General features: G+C 35.1%; 1 protein-coding gene across 2 annotated transcripts in view; it reads left to right on the top strand.

Annotated features, from left to right (window-relative positions):
• LOC116576095 (complement factor H-related protein 4-like) overlaps positions 1–12,248 on the top strand; it is a 54,488-nt gene extending 42,240 nt beyond the window's left edge. For both annotated transcript variants that reach the window (XM_032317908.1, XM_032317909.1), the window contains 4 exons: positions 2,874–3,056; positions 5,698–5,871; positions 11,010–11,192; positions 11,858–12,248. In XM_032317908.1, the coding sequence (XP_032173799.1) occupies positions 2,874–3,056; positions 5,698–5,871; positions 11,010–11,192; positions 11,858–12,054 (737 nt within the window). In that variant the 3' untranslated portion in view covers positions 12,055–12,248. The remainder of the gene's footprint in view (positions 1–2,873; positions 3,057–5,697; positions 5,872–11,009; positions 11,193–11,857) is intronic.
• The last annotated feature ends 7,271 nt before the right edge of the window (positions 12,249–19,519 follow it).

Below are 19,519 nucleotides of genomic sequence, written 5' to 3'. Positions count from 1 at the left end.
TATAAAACATACTCAAATAACAAAGGAAGTCATCAAAAGTGGAAAAGATTGAAAAAAAATCAGAAAACAGAAGATAATTAGCCAAATTTGAATAGTGAGTGTTCACCTGTCAATAATTCCTTTAATGTAAATGGATTAAACTTACCTATTAAAAAGCATACAGTACCTGAACAGGTAAAAAACAAGAACTCACTTTAGATTTAAAGACACAATAGGCTAAAAGTGAAGAAATGTAAACAGATATTTCATGTGAATGGCAACCAAAGAATATTGGAGTGTCTATACTTTTATCAGTAAAATTAAAAATTAACTTTATGTCTCAAACTGTCTCTTAAGAGACAGAAGGTCATTATATAATAATAAAGGAGTCAATTCAAGAGGAAGATGTAGCAATCCTCAACATATGTGGATCCAACATTGGAACTCCTATATATAAAGCAAATATTGACAGATCTAAAGAGAAGAAGTTGATAGCAACACAATAAAAATAGGAGACTTCAATACCCCAATTTGAATAATGGATAGCACACCCAGACAGAAATTCAAGAAAGAAGCCCTAGATTTGAATAACAATACAAACAAAATGGACCTAATAGATATATATGGAATTTGCCACCCAACAGTGGAAGGGTCCATTCTCCTCAACTGCACGTGAAAGATTCTATACAGTATCTTTTCCAACCACAGAAGAGTAAAACTAGAAATCAGTAACAGAAGGGGAAAACTCACAAATACATGGAAAGAAAACAGCACACTCTCAAACAATGTGATCATAGGAGAAAGTGCAAGAGAATTTTTTTTAAATCTCTTGAGACAAATGAAAACAAAAACACAATGTAACAAAATTCAGAGATGCTGCAAAAGCAGTGGGAAGAGGGCAATTTTTAGTGACAAATGCCTCCATTAAAATAGAAGTTCATATATAAACAACCCAACTTTATGCCTCAAGAAGTATAAAAACAAACCAAGCCCAAAGTTAGAAGGGAAGCAATAATAAAGATTAGAGCAGAAATGAATCAAATGGAGAATAAAAAAAAAAAAAAACACTCTATTCCACCATCTCCCTAATAACAGGCTGTATTTTCAAATTTATATGCATGTTGGGTTCTCTTGGCTTTTTTTTTTCTAATTTCTTAAAGCAGAAACAATGAGTCAATATGCAGTCTACTCTTTTCTACCATAGCTGTATAGTGGTAAAAATTTCCCTCTCAGCACTACTTTAGTATCATCTCACAAAATTTTATTTAATTTTTTTAAATAAATTGTTTTATTTTTTCAATTTATTTATTTTCAGAAAAACAGTATTCATTATTTTTTCACCACACCCAGTCATTCCATGCAAAGGGCTTAATGTCTATTATTTTATTATTTATTTTTTAATTCATTCATTCCTTCAGTAGGCTCTATGCCCAACATGGAGCTCACAGCCCCAAGATCAAGACCTGATCTGACCATGAGAGCCACCCAGGTGCTGCTTTAATGTCTTTTTTTTTTAAGATTATATACTTTTAATTCCATATAGTGTTTAATATTGCATGTATCCCATGTCCTATCTACTAGGTGCTCCAAGTGAAGGAATTAAATTATGAGATAAAATTGTGAAATAAAATAAAACCGTGAAAATATACATACTTCATGTTTTCTCCTTTGATTTCTTCTTTATTCATGGGTGAGACAATAAATAAAGATGAATTTGTGAAGAGACTGGATAACTGACAGAAGTCTTCTTTATTGTTTCAAGTGAAGTTATATTTAATTTGAGGATCATCGTTTTGGTCTAAGAAGATAAATGAATGTGTCATATTCATCAAACTCCATGTATCCGTATGGTTTTAAGCACCCAGTTTTGGTGAAAAGCATTTCAAATTATCAGAGTTGTAGTAGTTATGGTGGCAGATTCTCTGAGATCATCACCTGATCTGAAATATTCCAATTAGTTAACCGAATGCTGGGGTTGCTAAAGAGATCCTGAGTACACAATATTTAAAACAAGTGTCTGGAAAGGATCTGTTGCCAGTGTAATTCTGGCATGCTGTAGGATTCCAGATCCATTAGACAAACAAATTTCTAATAATTTCCTAGAAGGGATTCTGAGTATTTTAAATTTTGCTTCTTTATTCCAAAAAAAAATTTTAATGAACAATCCTGATTTAATATCTATGGAAACTCATAGCTTATTTTCTCTGTCACAAGAATTTTGGTGATTCGGATTTTCTGGATTTTCATTTATAAATGACTTTTTATTTTTTTATTGTTATATTATTTGATTATTCATAAAAATGTTAAAATAAAATCATAAAATTCATAAAATCATCATTTTAGTCTTGGAAAATCAATTAATGTAATGTGCTAATCTGTGTCACATTCATCAAACTCCTTGTATCTGTATGGTTTTAAGCACCAGGTTATGATGACAAACATTTCAAATTCTCAGAGTTGTAGTAGCTTTGGTGGCAGATTCTCTGAGATCATCACCTGATCTGAGATACCCCAATTAGTTAACTGAATGCTGGGGTTGCTAAAGAGATCCTGAGGACACAGTATTTAAAACAAGTACCTGGAAGGGATCCGTTGCCAGTGTAATTCTGGCATGCTGTAGGATTCCAGATCAACAAAACAAATTTCTAATAATTTCCTAGAAGGGATTCTGGATATTTTAAATATTGCTTCTTTATTCCAAAAGAAATTTTAATGAACTATCCTGATTTAATATCTCATGGCTTATTTTCTCTATCACAAGAATTTGGGTGATTCAGGTTTTCTAGGCTTTCATTTATAAATGACTCCTTATTTTTTATATTGTTATATTACCTAAGTCTTCATAGAGATGTTTATTTATATGCTTTCTTTTCCTTATACTTTCCCCCTTTCAGAAAGATGTTTAAAATCAGAGATAGCAATTGAAAATGGATTTTTTTCTGAATATAAATTTGCATATCCCTTGAATAATGAAACACAATATCAGTGTAAATCAGGATATGTAACACCAGATGGTAAAACTTCAGGATCAATTACATGTCTGGAAAGTGGATGGTCACCTCAACCCACATGTATTAGTAAGTAATTTTATGTTCATATTCATTATCCTGATGATTGTTATGCAAAAATTTACTTTAACTTAATTCTTCTCTGTGGGCAAGGGCTGACATGGTTCCCATTTAAAAAGATAAATGAAAAAATATGTAATTTTTTTACAAAATTTTTTTTTTAATTTAATTTTATTATTTTTTAATTTCCAGCATAACAGTATTCATTATTTTTGCACCACACCCCGTGCTCCATGCAATCCGTGCCCTCTATAAAATTTTTTTGATTTTTTAATTTTTTAATTAAAAAATTTTAATTTTTAAAATTTTTTTTAATTTTTTTTAAGATTAATCACTTACAGGGTGGAATATCAGTCTATGTTTCAGTTCAAGTTTTCTTCCACTTTAAAACATCCTGTGAATTAACTAATTGATTAATAATTAAAATAAAACATCCTGTGATTTGGAAACTACATAGGGAGACTTATGTCTATTCTCTTCAAACTCATTTAGTTTTGGCTGACATCTTTGTGCCAATTGTACCTGTTTTTAGGTGATTAAACTCTTATGTCAGAGTCTTTGTTCCTAGACACAAAAGTTATGCTTTTAAGTGAAGATCTGGGTCCACAGTGCATAATTTAAGTTGACCTGCAGAACTTATATGTTTGATAATCCAGGGTATGTCCACCTCTAAAATATCCTCTCCTTTAGGAAATCTTCATAAACATCTATGCAGTGGAGATGGAAATGCTTCTATATAGTACCAAATGCAACTGTGTTGAAAGACTTCCCTAGATATTTATGAAAATTTTCTTTTTTTTTTTTAAGATTTTATTTATTTGACAGAGAAAGATCACAAGTAGGAAGAGAGGCAGGCAGAGAAAGGGGAGAAGCAGGCTCCCTACTGCGCAGAGAGCCCAACTTCGGGCCCAATCCCAGGACCCTGAGATCATGACCTGAGCCAAAGGCAGAGGCTTAACACACTGAGCCACCCAGGTGTCCCTGAATATTTTCTAAGATTAATTTTCTCAAGTTTATCTTATACTTCAAAGCTACACAATGATACTTTTTTAAATTTTATTTTTAAAATTTATTTTTAATTTATTTTCAGCATAACAGTATTCATTATTTTTGCACCACACCCAGTGCTCCATGCAATCTGTGCCCTCTATAATACCCACCACCTGGTACCCCGACCTCCCACCCCCCGCCCCTTCAAAACCCTCAGATTGTTTTTCAGAGTCCATAGTCTCTCATGGTTGACCTCCCCTTCCAACTTCCCACAATGATACTTTGAACTGATATTTAGCATATTCACTTTAAGTAAAGTGGATATTTAAATATCCATTTCGACTGCTTTCACGTCCTTATTTTTTTTCTAATTTCCATGCTTACTATGAGCACTAGCCATAGAAAAAAATGATAAAACTTCTCCCTTATCAAACTCATTTTATACGAAATTGTATGCAGCTAACCATTTAAACATTCTAATTATGGAAGAGGAAATCTCTTTCATTCTCTCTTTTTGCTAGTATAGTTTTGCTTTCTTTTTTAAGGTTTTAAAGTACCTAGCTACAGTACAACATTCATGGTGAATTACTTAAACCTTTATTAACATGATTCTAGTATTGTGCTGGCAAAATTGAGACTTTTAATACTTTCCTTCCTTTTAACAAATTATAAACAATAGTTATCTCTCCATTCAAATATATGAGAATGTGATATCTAATAGAGCACAGTGATATTTAATTCAATCAAAGTCTTTGTTGAATAAATTTTTCAACTTTAAGTGTAAATTAATGAGTAAACCTGATCACCAAGGAGATTGTTTGCCCAGAGTTTCAAAGCACATTGTTTACAAGTGGAAACTAAAAAAATTTATAAAAATATTGACATTACCGTGTTTTTAAAAAAGTTCTTAATCTTTTCACTAAAAGGAGGAAACTATTAGTTCTAGTGTTAAATATGGTAGGTAATAAAATTCCTCTTAGGTGACCGGTAATTCCAATTGCCCACGTTTGAAATAAGTACCCTTAATATGAGATTACATACATACCTGAGTATGAGATTAATTAGTGATAATCACAAGTTTTAGTATCAGACGTTCCAGAGGAAGTTGCTGTTGTTACTTTGATCTTAATATTTGTACATAAAAACTGATTTTTTGAGCATTGTTTTGTATTGTACTTTAATACCTGGTGTACAGTTCCAGAAATAAAAATCTGGAAATCTCTAAAAACACAAAAAAGGAATAGGTTTTCCAGAGTGTTTAAGTGCTAAGGAAAATGCTGTGTAGAAAAATAGTTTTTCACTTTGAGTAACTTCTTTCAGGACAATGATTTATCACTGTTATTCTTAGATTCTTTTAATATGATACTTAATACACTAGCACATACTAATTGAGAAAGCTTTTTTTACCATCTTGGGATAAGACTTAGTTACATTGTCCACTAAGTAATATTACAAACTGAGGGTTGCTGGGGGGAGGGGGTTTGGGAGAAGGGGGTGGGATTATGGACATTGGGGAGGGTATGTGCTTTGGTGAGTGCTGTGAAGTGTGTAAACCTGATGATTCACAGACCTGTACCCCTGGGGATAAAAATATATGTTTATAAAAAATAAAAAATTTAAAAAAAAATGAAATGAAATCTTCGATTCTATTATGCTTTAGAATCTTGTGACATGCCAGTATTGGAGAACGCCACAATCAAAAGTAATAGCACATGGTTTAAAGTCAATGACACGTTGGACTATGAATGCCATGATGGATTTGAAAGCAGAGATGGGCACACAGGTTCTGTAGTGTGTGGTAATGATGGTTGGTCTTATAAACCAGAATGTTATGGTAAGTGCTTTTTTCCCAGGTATTCTTTTTTTCAGGATTAACAAAATTAACAAAATGTATTTCAAATGTTCCATTTTAAACAAATTTGCATTAAAGTCATTTTTAAGATTTTTACAGCCCAAAGAAAATAATTTATCTTTAAGACAGTATATTAATATTTCCTATGGGCCATATACATGATAGATTTGTAAATAAATTTTAATTGTGTTTCTTAATCCAAATGCAGTCTTTCATATTATTTTAAATGGAGTTCTTTTAGTGTATAGTGTAAGAAGACCAAAATTATAGTTTTTAACAATTTCCTCAGTTATTTTGCTCCTGAGTTTCTGCTTTTACACCTTCTACCTTGAGTGTTAATTTCCTTCTTTTTTTTAAAGACTTTGTTTATTTATTTGACAGAGAGAGATCACAAGTAGGTATAGAGGCAGGTGGGGGAGTGGAGCATGCTCCCTGCTGAGCAGAGAAGCCAATAGGGACTCAATACTAGGACCCTGAGATCATGGCCTGAGCTGAAGGCAGAGGCTTAACCCACTGAGCTACCCAGGTGCCCCTTGAGTTTTAATTTCTTCAGGTTGGAAAAGCTCTTTATTTTCTGACTTTGACAAGCTCTGTGTACTATTATATGAATCTCTTTCATGTTTACAAATCACTATTTTCTAGGACTAAGAGTAGAATTTGAATCTGTGGAAATTTGAGTAGATTTAGATTGCTCCATGCCAAGGGAACAGTATGTGCAAAACTCTGACAACAAAACAGTTTGGGAAATATCAGGGTGAGCAAATTCTACTCAAGCTGTGAGAGAGTTTTATAAATTGAAGCTGTTTGGTAGAATTCCCCTGGGAAGCTATCTGGCCCTGGATCCTTCTTTGTTGAGAGATTTTTGATTACTGTTTCCATTTCCTTGCTGGTTATGGGTCTGTTCAATGTTTTCTATTTCTTCCTGGTTCAGTTTTGGTAGTTCATACGTCTCTAGGAATATATCCATTTCTTCCAAATTGTCTAATTTGTTGGCATATAGTTGCTCATAATATGTTCTTATAATTGCTTGTATTTTTTTGGTGTTGGGTGCGATCCTCTTTCATTCATGATTTTATTTATTTTTGATCCTTTCTTTTCTGTTTGATAATCTGTCAAGGGTTTGTCAATCTTCTTAATTCCTTCAAAAAACCAGCTACTAATTTCCTTGACCTGTTCTACTGTTCTTTTAGTTTCTGCTTCATTGATTTCTGCTCTGATCTTTATTTCTCTTCTACTGCTGGGTTTAGTCTTTCTTTGTTTTCTTTCTCCAGCTCCTTCAGGTGTAGGGTTAAATTGTATATTTGAGACCTTTTTTGTTTCTTGACAAAGGCTTATATTGCTATATGCTTTCTATATGCTTTCTTTTAGGACCATCTTTGCTGCATCCCAAAGATTTTGAACAGTTGTTTTTTTCTTTGTCATTTGTTTCCATGATTTTTTTTTATTTTTTTTTAAGTTTTCATATAAATTCCAGTTAGTCAACATACCATGTAATTTTAGTTTCAGGTATGCAGTATAGTGTTTAAATAATTCCATACAACAACCAGTGCTCATTCAAGAGCTCTCCTTAATCCCCTTCACCTATTTCACCTACCCTTTCACTCACTTCTCCTCTGGTAACTATCAGTTTGTTCTCTATAATTAAGGGTCTGTTTTCTCGTTTGCCTCTCTCCTTTTTCCCCTTTGCTCATTTTTTAAAATTCCACATGTGAGTGAAATCATATGGTATTTGCTTTTGTCTGATTGATTTTACTTAGCATTATAGTCTCTAGCTCCAACCATGTCATTGCAACTGACAAGCTTTCATTTGTTTTTAAGGCTGAGTAATTTATATACTGCCATTTCTTTATCCATTCATCTATCAGTGGACATTTGGGCTGCTTCCATATCTTGGCTATTGTAAATAATGCTGCTATAAATATCACGGTGCAAGTATCCCTTTGAATTAGTATTTTTGTATGTTTTGGGTAAATATCTAGTGGTGCAATTGCTGGTTCATAAGGTAGCTCCACTTTTAATATTTTGAGGAGTCTCCATACTGCTCTCCAGAGTGGCTGCACCAGTTTGCATTCCCACCAATGGTGCAAGAGGGTTTCCCCTCTCTCCACATACTTACCAGCACCTGTTGTTTCTCCTGTTTTTTTTTTTTTTAAATTATTTTAGTCATTTTCACAAGTGTGAGGTGGTATCTCATTGTGGTTTTGATGAGTGATATTGAGCATCTTTTCTTTTTTTTTTTTTTTTTAAAGATTTATTTATTTATTTGACAGAGAGAAATAACAAGTAGATGGAGAGGCAAGCAGAGAGACAGAGAGGGAAGCAGGCTCCCCGCTGAGCAGAGAGCCCGATGCGGGCCTCGATCCCAGGACCCTGAGATCATGACCCGAGCCGAAGGCAGCGGCCCAACCCACTGAGCCACCCAGGCGCCCATCTTTTCATGTATGTTGGCCATCTGTAGTCTTCTTGGAAGAATTTCTGTTCATGACTTCTTCCCATTTTTAATTGGGTTATTCATTTTTTGGGTCTGAGTTTTATAAGTTTTTTCCATATTTTGGATACTAACCCTTTATCAGAAATGTCATTTTCAAATATCTTTTCCTGTTCTGTAGGCTACCTTCTGGCTTTATTATTTCCTTCACTGTGCAGAAGCTTTTTATTTTGATGTAGTCCCAATAGTTTATTTGTGCCTTTGTTTCCCTTGCCTCAGGAGATGTGTCTAAAAGGAAGCTGCTACAGCTGATTTTATACTGACATTTTTAGTTTCAAGTTCTTGCTCAGGTTGCCAGCTGGACGCACATCAGAGTAGTGGTTTTAGAAAGCATTTGTGCACCTTCTCTGTGTTATGATTGTAGTTCCTGTGTTGTCATTTATTTTCAAATTATACTGCCAAATATGGCAACCAGTACATAAAATGAAATTTCAGAGTTAATGATACATGGAATCATTGTTTCACTTTTTTTTTTTTAATGGCTTCCTTGTGCACCACCAGGATATGTGGAAATAAGAGGAGCCAATATTGGAGATACAGCCACTTCTTTTTCAAATCAACTTTTGCCTGGAATATGTATTTTCCAGTCTTTTACTTTGAGCCCACCTATGTTTTCATGTTGAAGTTAGTTTCTTTTAGTTGCCATATAGTCTCCTCTTGTTTATGTGTCCACTCTGCCACTTTCAGTCTTTTAGCTGAAGAATTTAAACCATTTACACTTTAAGTAAGTATTGATAGCTTAGGGGCTGTGTCAGGCATTTTGTTATATTCCTTGCATTACTTTCCTCTGTTTCTCACTCCCATTTCTTTCTTTCTTTCTTTCTTTCTTTCTTTCTTTCTTTCTTTCTTTCTTTCTTTCCTTTTTGCCATCTCTGGGATTTGGGGAACATTCTAAAATAATTTTATTTTGATATGTCTTTTATGTTTTGGAGCATATCTCTTTTAATAACTTTATCCATGGTTGCTCAAGGTATTAAGATGCACATACATAGCTAGTCACTTCTACCCCTGGTTTTGACATTTTACTACTTCAAGTGAAATGAGGAAAGCTTACTTCCGCTTAGGTCCATTTACTCTCCCCACATTTTATCTCATTTTATTTTATTTATTGTTTATCTATTGAGAGATAAAGAGAGACAGAGAGAGGGAGTGAAGTGACAGTGGGAGAACAAGAGAGAAAATCTTAAGTAGACTCAACACCCAGCTCAAAGCCTGACACAGTGCTCAATCTCACAACCCTGAAACCATGACCTGAGCTAAAGTCAAGAGTGGACACTTAACCAATTGACTGAGCCTCCCAGGTGCCCATACGATCCCCACCATTCAAACATAAATGTCTGAAGTATTTCTTCTACATATATGGAGCACCGTATCAAATGATATAATTTGCACAAACACCAAACCTAACAAACTCCTCAGGAAAAAGAGAGTTCATTATATTTACCCCTGTTTTTTCAGTCCCTTGTTTTTTCTTCCTTCATGAAGTCTCAGTCCTTGCTCTGTTATCTTTTCCCTGATATTTGAAGAATTCTTTTACCAATTCTTCAAAAACAGATATACTGGAGTTAAATGCTGTTTTCCTTTGTCTCAGAATATCTTCTGCTCTCCCTTAAACCCCAAAGGATAGTAACACAGGATATAGCATTTGAGGTTGACTGTTCTTGTCTTCTAGCACTTAAAAAATGACTATGGACTCTGAAAAACAATCTGAGGGTTTTGAAGGGGCGGGGGGTGGGAGGTCGGGGTACCAGGTGGTGGGTATTATAGAGGGCACGGATTGCATGGAGCACTGGGTGTGGTGCAAAAATAATGAATACTGTTATACTGAAAATAAAAAATAAATTTTTAAAAAAAGAAATTAAAAAAAAGTCACTTCTTCTGGCTTGATGGTCACAGGTGAGAAGCCCACTGATGTTTGAATTCTTTTTACATTATATGTTTGCATAATTTCTATTTAGCTGCTTTTGAGAATTTTTCTTTCCCTTTACTTTTCCTCAGTTTGATTATGGTGTTATGTTGGCATGAATTTCTTTGGGTTTGTCCTGTTTCGCTTTTTCAGTATGAATGCTTATACCTTGTGCCCAACTGGGAAATTTTCAGTCCATATTTTTTAAAGTTGTTTTGGTTTTGTTTTCAATCTATTTTCAAAGTGAGTCATTTATATTCTATATTCAAATTTATTTAGCTTTTGTTATTGCTTTATGTATACTTTCATGGGGGATAAAAGTGTGATTCTCAGCTTAAGTGATTAAAATGTCTTCAGTGGGGCATGTGGGTGGCTTAGTTGTTTAAGCACCTGCCTTTAACTCAGGTCATGATCCCAACATCCTGAGATGGAACCCCATGTCAGGCTCCCTCCCCAGCAGGGACTCCGCTTCTCCCTCTGCCTCTCCCTTGGCTTATGCGCTCGTTCTCTTTCTCTCTCTCTCCCTGACTCACTCTTTCTCTCTCTCTCTCTCAATAAATACATAAAAATCTTTAAAAAATAAAATAAAATTTTTTCAATGAATCATTTCTGTCAGCAGAAATCACAAGTCTTGATATTGCATATTGTGCTATATTTTTATTTGCTTTATTTTAACCTGTTTTTCTTTGGTCTTTCAATAAATCAAATAAATATATATTTTTTTAGGTTCTGGAGAAAAATGTGGGCCTCCTCCACGTATTGACAATGGAGACATTACCTCATTCACGTTATTATCATATGCTCCAGGATCATCAGTAGAGTACATATGCCAGTCCTTCTATGTACTTCAGGGACACAGGACCATAACATGCAGAAATGGACAGTGGTCACCACCACCAAAATGCTTAGGTAAATATTTCAGTATTCTTGGGGATCCTGGGAAAATCAGTATAATGCAGTAAGATGCTTTACTGTTATTATTAGACTCTTCCCTAAAAACAACCATTTATTGAATGCTTGACTACCAAATATTAATGTGTAAAGAAGTAAAGTTGGAAATGAAAACTCTTGTTCAAGGAACAAAAGATCTTTAACAAAAGGACTCTGGATTTATTCATATTAAAATTGACATTATGAGGGCACCTGGGTGACTCAGTTGGTTAAGCAACTGCCTTTAGCTAGGTCATGATCCCAGAGTGCTGGGGTCGAGTCCTGCATCCTGCTCCCAGCTCCATGGGGAGTCTGCTTCTCCCTCTGACCCTCTCTCCTCTCATGCTCCCTCTCTCATTTTCTCTCTCTCAAATAAATAAATAAAATTTTTAAAAATTGACATTATGAATCTTCGATTGTAACATTTAATTTTCATAGCTATAACATAGTACCTCATTTTATATCATTAATTATTTTAAATGATTTAAATCGACATGATGGATTTTCGAGGGATTGTTCTGGAAAAGGTTTTGAAAACGAAGCCCTGAACTAGTGTAGAAGATGCCACATGAAAGTCTGAAAATCTGAGGAAAATATTTGTTTACTACTCAGTGTTTTATGTTCTTTCTTTTTTCAATCTTCAGAGGCCTGTACAGTATCAGAGAACATCTTGAGAACACATAATATACAATTACGATGGTCTCATAAGACAAAAATTTATACTAGAACAGGGGATGTTATTGAATTTGAATGTCTCCGTGGATATCGTAGAAAGACACCAGCGCATACATTCCGAGCCACCTGTCAGGATGGGAAAGTGACATATCCTGAATGTGGATAAAACAATGGTTAAGAAGCAGTCTTAAAATTAAAATAAGTACATTTACTCAGAATTTTTCATCATCAATCAATTCTCAGTTTATTTTGTCAAGTATTGTGTAACTCATTTATATTCATAAATCAGAATTTGTATTAAATATTATGTGGATGATGTAATGATTATCAGAGAGATGAATAAATCACTTATTAAAATTACCTCATTGAAATTTGGCCAACCAAAATGCTTTGCAAGAAATTAGATTCAATCACTCCAGTGCCTACTTCTATTCATCTTTCCCTCTAACTTTCTCAAAGCTTCTTCTAAAACTTCTGGGGCTGCCTGAGACTCTCCATTTCAGAGAAAATGGGAGAAAATGCTTTTTTCCACCTTTAAAATAGTTGAAATAATTTCACTTCAAAAACAATCTGAGGGTTTTGAAGGGGCAGGGGGTGGGAGGTAGGGGGAACCAGGTGGTGGGCATTGGAGAGGGCATGGATTGCATGGAGCACTGGGTGTAGTGCAAAAAACAATGAATACTTTTATGCTGAAAATAAATTTAAAAAATTTAACAAAGAACACCTAAAAGAATGACTGTGCCATTCCTATGTTAGTAATCTGATTAGTAGATAAATATAGATAAATATATCAAAAATGATGAAAGGTAAGATTTTCTACAAGATGCCTATCTAGCACACATAAAAATTCAAACAAATCATAAAGAGAAATTAAAATTTAATCGGGTACATAACTGTCATTCTACAACATGAAAAGTGACAAAAGGAAATCCAATATCAAGTATAAACACACATACACACACACATGCACACACACACAGTGCTTTTTAAACTATTTTAAAATTATTTCTATTAACATACAATATATTATTTGCCCCAGGATTACAGGTCTGTGAATCCTCAGGCTTACACATTTCACAGCACTCACCATAGCATATACTTTCCCCAATGTCCATAACCTAACCACCCTATCCCAGCAACCCTCAGTTTGTTTTGTGATTAAGAGTCTCTTATGATTTCTCTCCCTGCCAATCCCATCTTGTTTCATTTTTCCCTTCCCTATCCCCCAAACCCCCTGCCCTGCCTCTCAAATTCCTCATATCAGAGAGATCATATGATAATTGTCTTTCTCTGATTCACTTATTTCATGCAGCATAATACCCTCTATTTCCATCCATAACACTGCAAATGGCGAGATTTCAGGGGGGGTTGATGGCTGCATAGTATTCCATTATATAAATATATATATATATATTTTATATATATATATATAATATATATATATATATATAAAAAATACATACACACACACACACACACCCCACTTCTTCTTTATCTATTCATTTGTTGATGGACATCTAGTTTCTTTCCATAGTTTGGCTATTGTGGACATTGTTGCTATAAACATTCAGGTTTATGTGCCCCTTCAGATCACTACATTTGTATCTTTAGGGTAAATACCCAGTGGTCCAATTGTAGGGTTATAGGATAGCTCTATTTTCAACCTTTTAAGGAACCTGCATACTGTTTTCCAGAGTGGCTGCACCAGCTTGCATCCCACCAATAGTAGGAGGGTTCCCCTTTCTCCACATCCTCTCCAACATCTGCTGTTTCCCGATTATTAATTTTAGCCATTCTGACTGGTGTGAGGTGGTATCTCATTGCGGTTTTGAATTCTATCTCTCTGATGCTGAGTAATGTGGAGTACTTCCTCATGTGTCTGTTGGCCATCTGAATGTCTTCTTTGTAGAAATATCTGTTTATATCTTATGCCCATTTCTTGATTGGATTACTTGTTCTTTGAGTGTTGGATTTGACAAGTTCTTTATAAATTTTGTATACTAACCCTTTGTCTGATATGTCATTTGCAAATATCTTTTCCCATTCTGTCAGATGTCTTTTGGTTTTGTTGACTGTTTCATTTGCTGTGCAAAAGCTTTTGATCTTGATAAACTCCTGATAGTTCATTTTTGCCCTTGCTTCCCTTGCCTTTGGTGAAGTTTCTAGGAAGAAGTTGCTGCACATGAGGTCAATGAGGTTGCTGCCTATGTTCTCCTCAATGATTTTGATGAATTCCTGTCTCACATTAAGTCTTTCATCCATTTTGAGTCTATTTTTGTGTGTGGTTTAAGGAAGTGGTCTAGTTTCATTTTTTCTGCATGTGACTGTCCAATTTTCCCAACACCATTTGTTGAAGAGACTGTCTTTTTTCCATTGGACATTCTTTCCTGCTTTATCAAAGATTAGTTGACCATAGAGTTCAGGGTCTATTTCTGAGATCTCTATCTGTTCCATTGATCTATGTCTCTGTTTTTGTGCCAGTACCAGAGTGTCTTAATGATTACAGCTTTGTAATAGAGCTTGAAGTCTGGAATTGTAATGTCACCAACTTTGGCTTTCTTTTTCAACATTCCTCTAACTGCTCGGGATCTTTTCTGGTTCCATATAAATTTTAGGATTATTTGTTCCATTTCATTGAAAAAAATGGATAGTATTTTGATAGGGATTGCCTTAAATGTGTAGATTTCTTTAGGTAGCATAGACATTTTCACAATATTTGTTCTTCAAATCCATGAACATGGAATGTTTTTCCAATTCTTTGTGTCTTCCTCAATTTCTTTCATGAATATTCTCTAGTTTTCTGAGTACAGATTCTTTGCCTCTTTGGTTAGGTTTATTTCTAGGTATCTTAGGGTTTTGAGTTAAATTGTAAATGGGACTGACTCCTTAATTTCTGTTTCTTCTATCTTGCTGTTGTTGTATACATACGCACCTGATTTATGTGCATTGATTTTATATCCTGATAGTTTACTGAATTCCGGAAGGAGTTCTAGCAGTTTTGGAGTGGAGTCTTTTGGGTTTTTCACATAAAGTGTCATATCATCTGCAAAGAGTGAGAGTTTGACTTTTCTTTGTTGATTCGGATGCAACAAAATAAATTTTGTTGTTTCTGTTGTCTGATTGCCAGGGCTAGAACTTCTAGTACTATGTTGAAGGGCAGTGGTGATAATGGAGAAGAATATAATAGCAGTGATGATAACATCTCTGCCATATTCCTGACCTTAGGGAAAAAGCTCTCAGTTTTTCCCCATTGAGAATGATATTCACTGTGGGTTTTTCATAGATGGCTTTGATGGTATTGAGGTATGTACCCTCTGTCCTTACACTTTGAAGAGTTTTAATCAAGAGAGGATACTGTCCTTTGTCAGACGCTTTTTCAGCATCTATTGAGAGTATCATATGGTTCTTGTTCTTTCTTTTATTAATGTATTGTATCACATTCATTGATTTGCAGATGTTGAACCAAACTTGCAGCCCAGGAATAAATCCCACTTGGTCATGGTGAATTATCATTTTAATGTACTGTTGAATCCTATTGGCTTAGTATTTTGGTGAGAATTTTTGCATCTGTGTTCATCAAGGATATAGTAACTGTAATTCTCCTTTTTGATGGGGTCTTTGTCTGGTTTTGGATCAGGTAATGCTGGCCTCATAAAATGAGTTTGCAAGTTTTCCTTCCATTTCTATTTTTTGGAAGAGTTTCAGGAGAATAGGAATTAATTCTTTAAATGTGTGGTAGAATACCCCTGGGAAGCCATCTGGTCCTGGCTCTTGTTTGTTGGGAGATTTTTGATGACTGCTTCAATCTCCTTACTGGTTATCGGTCTGTTCAGTTTTTCTATTTTTTCCTGGTTCAGTTTTGATAATTTATATGTCTCCAGCAATGCATCAATTTCTTCCAGATTGTCAAATTTGCTGGCGTATAGTTGCTTATAATTTATTTCTGTATTTGTTTGTTATTTCTTTGGTGTTGATTGTAATTACTCTTCTTTCATTCATGATTTTATTAATTTGTGTCCTTTCTCTTTTCTTTTTAATAAGTCTGGCCAGGGGCTTATCAATTTTATAAATTCTTCCAAAAATCTAGCTCCTACTTTCATTGATTTGTTCTGCTGTTCTTTTGGTTTCTATTTCATTTATTTCTGCTCTGATTATTATTTTTCTTCTCCTGCTGGGTTTAGGCTTTATTTGCTGCTCTTTCTCTGACTCCTTTAGGTGTAGGGTTATGTTGTGTATTTGAGAACTTTCTTGTTTCTTGAGAAAGACTTGTACTGCTATCTACTTTTATTCTAAGACGACCTCTCTAACATTTTCACTTTATTCTCTTAGTTCCAGAAAGAAATGTAAACATGATGAGATATCAGTGCTATGATGAGGTTATTAGTCAATTGATTTTGAGTTCATCTGGGCATGTCTGACTAACCAGAAAAGCCCTTAGCAGGATCCAGAGCCATCCTGAAGAGAGACTGAGGTGTGAGAGGACATGTGGAGGAGGTCCCTGGGGAGGGTACTGAGAAGAGCCTGAAAGAGGTCAGAGCCATCCCCGGCCACGAGCCAGCAAGAGAATGAGACCTCAGTTCTACCACTGCAAGGAACTGAATACTGTCAGCAGCCCTGTGAGCTTGAGAGAGGACACCGACCTGCAGAAGAAACACACAGGCCAACCAACACCTCGATTTCAATCTTGTGACAAGTTGACCAGAGGACCCAGGTTCCTGACCCATAGACAGTCAGTCTCTGCTGTTTTATGCACCAACTTTGGTAACTGGTTAGGTAGCAGAAGCTACTACATTCGTAGAGATCGTAAAACATGAAACTAAAAGAAACTAGATATAGGAGAGGTAGATAGGATTTTGTGAATCTTCTGAAGCTTTTTAAGGAAACATGGGCTTCATTTTGTGGATCATGGCAATATCACTGGGTGGTTACAAGCAAGGGTGCAGGGGTCAGATTTCAGATGTGCAAGGTTGCTCTGGCTGCAGTTTAGAGGATAGATGTGCAGGAGTTACCACAACCATCTACGAGGCTGCTGCTCCCACCTAGCAGATATGGGAAGAGAGCCTGGGGACAGCCAAAGTGGTCAGAGTGAAGTGAATGCGTTAAATAAAATTAACATGTGAGGTGACAGGCATGGCCATAATACAGGTGTCGAAGACAAAGGAACAAAAAATTGTCTAGAATGATTCTGAGATTTCAACTGTGTATGTCCCGATGAATGATGAGCTACAACCTTTAATGGAAACACATTTGGTATAGATTTGACTTGGTGAATGGGACAAAATGATGAATTAAATTATAAAACATTGTATTTGGGGTGTCTACAGAAGAAAATGAAGATTTCTGAAGAATAAATGGTGTCCCAAATATGTAGTTCCTTTTTTGCTTGAAATATAATTCATAACATTGGAAAAATTTAGCGTTTCTGATAAAATATTCAAATAATTTCAAGATAAACTTTTAATGGTATTCAGGCCAATTCTGGGAAATGAAGCTGCTTCCCACTCAGTTAGTTGTCAGTCAAAGAACCTAATCATCCACGTTTTTTATTTTCCTGTTTTAATTTTGCATGGATATTCTATGACTCCACCCAGCCCCCCTTTTAGATGTCTCTCACAAGCCTAAATCTTAACTTGCTTGTTTTGGGAATCAGGAATCCTTGTGTCAAGGTTAAAATAATACTTGCATATATGGTCCTCTCCAAATATTTTGAAAATTTTATTTGAGAGAATGATCTGTCTGGTAAGAAGTTAGTTGTATCAGTCTGCATTCTGTGGAAAAGATTAGAGGATAAGATAGAGCTAGTGGAGCCCAGGAAGGAGAAAGAAATGGGACAATCAAAAAGCTGAGAACCAGAAAAACACAAGAACCTTGCTGTGTGAAAACACAGATTAAATGTAACCATTGTATTTTGTAACAGTTATAATCATTAATGATAACATATATTAAATATACTGTATTTAGGGACGCCTGTGTGGCTCAGTCATTTGACTGTCTTCCTTGGGCTCCTGTCATGATTCCAGGGTCCTGGGATTGAATCCTGCATTGGGTTCCCTCTGTCTCTCCAATAAATAAATAACATCCATATATATATAATACACACACACATATGTGAATATGTAAATATATAAATATTATATATACATATGTATATATATTTATTTAAACAAAATGGTGGAAAAACTGCTTTTGCAAATATCCTTTATAGAAAACACTAAAAGCTAGAATTGGGTTCCCAATCCAGCCAAATTTAAAAAAGAATTGAAAGAAGGGAGAAAAGAAGGAATGACTGAGTTATGAGACTATCTAGAAAATTAATTTACGAGTAAATAGAATTGCCCAGGAAGACTAGCTGGAGGTGCTATGAGCTGATAACCCTCCAATATGATCTGGAATCAGTTTGGCCACAAGTACCTCCACTCCAATTAAAATCAAAGGTGACATGGGAGAATGGGCTGTTTACTTTGCCACAACCAAAGCTGACCTCTGAGACATTAAATCACCAGGAGATCCGAATCACAAATCAGTCATTTTTGATTATCATTATCAACTTATCATTATCAACTTCAGTGAATATTAATTTATGAAGAAAGACTCAAACATGCCAGACTCCTGCCTGACTCCTGAGAACGAAGTAGCTCCACAGCAGAGTCTGAGGCTGCCCGTCCCATAAAATCAGACACGACCACTCAATGAATGACGTGTTGTAATGGTGTGAGAAAGACTTTGTGCTCATCCACCCACCTGTTCGTTTTCATGTCCACTCATGGAGGCATTACTTGCTTGCCTTCTCTGCCTGGACTTTGCTTAGAGCTGAGGATACATGGTGAACTAAGCAGACAGAATCCCTGCCCTCATGAAGCTTACATTTTATCTGGGGGTATGGATATTAAACAAATTCTATGAAATTAATATTTCTAGCAAAAGTATTATATATGCCACAAAGAGGGCTATGAGAGAGAATGAAATGGGGAGAATTTCAAAACTTGAGAGATGAAGGAAAGTTTCTTTGAAGAAATTTGGGTTGACCTATGAACAGAAAGAAAATAGAAAAAAAAAAGGGATAAAATGCTGTCCAATGAAAGAAGCGTGAAGGCGCACAGCCAGTGTATCTTGCAAACTCTACACACTAATATATCTTACCAGAGAATCTGTGGGTTTAATGAGAAAAGACAAGATAAAATAATCAACACTTCCTGTTACTTGGTACTTTGTCCCAAGTCAGCTTTCTCATTTGCAGAATTATTTGTGTTATTGATAAATAAGAAATATACATTTTTAAGAGTTTATTTTTAAGTAATGTCTACAATAATAATTACTGGTTTTAAAAAAAAACACTGACCTTAATAGAAATTGATGAGGAATTCACTAACATAACTTACAAATGCTTATAACCATGATCCCTGTTATTTGCCATTTCCGTATCTGCAGTTTCACCTACTGGCTAAAATCTACTTGTAACCCTAAAATTAATATCTTGGGCTTTTTCACCATCATTCCAGGGCACGTACACACACAGAGCAGTGAAAAATTAGATTCGTCCATATGCGCACATCCCCTGCTGGAGTCCAAGGTGCTGCTCTGCCTTGTCTTTCTCAGCAATTGTAGGGAGCGGACCATGGGATGGAGACAGC

Source organism: Mustela erminea, chromosome 17 (genome assembly GCF_009829155.1).
Source record: "Mustela erminea isolate mMusErm1 chromosome 17, mMusErm1.Pri, whole genome shotgun sequence".
Lineage (NCBI taxonomy): Eukaryota > Metazoa > Chordata > Mammalia > Carnivora > Mustelidae > Mustela > Mustela erminea.
The sequence above is the reverse complement of the archived record's forward strand: the minus strand, read 5'-3'. Positions and strand labels throughout refer to the sequence as shown.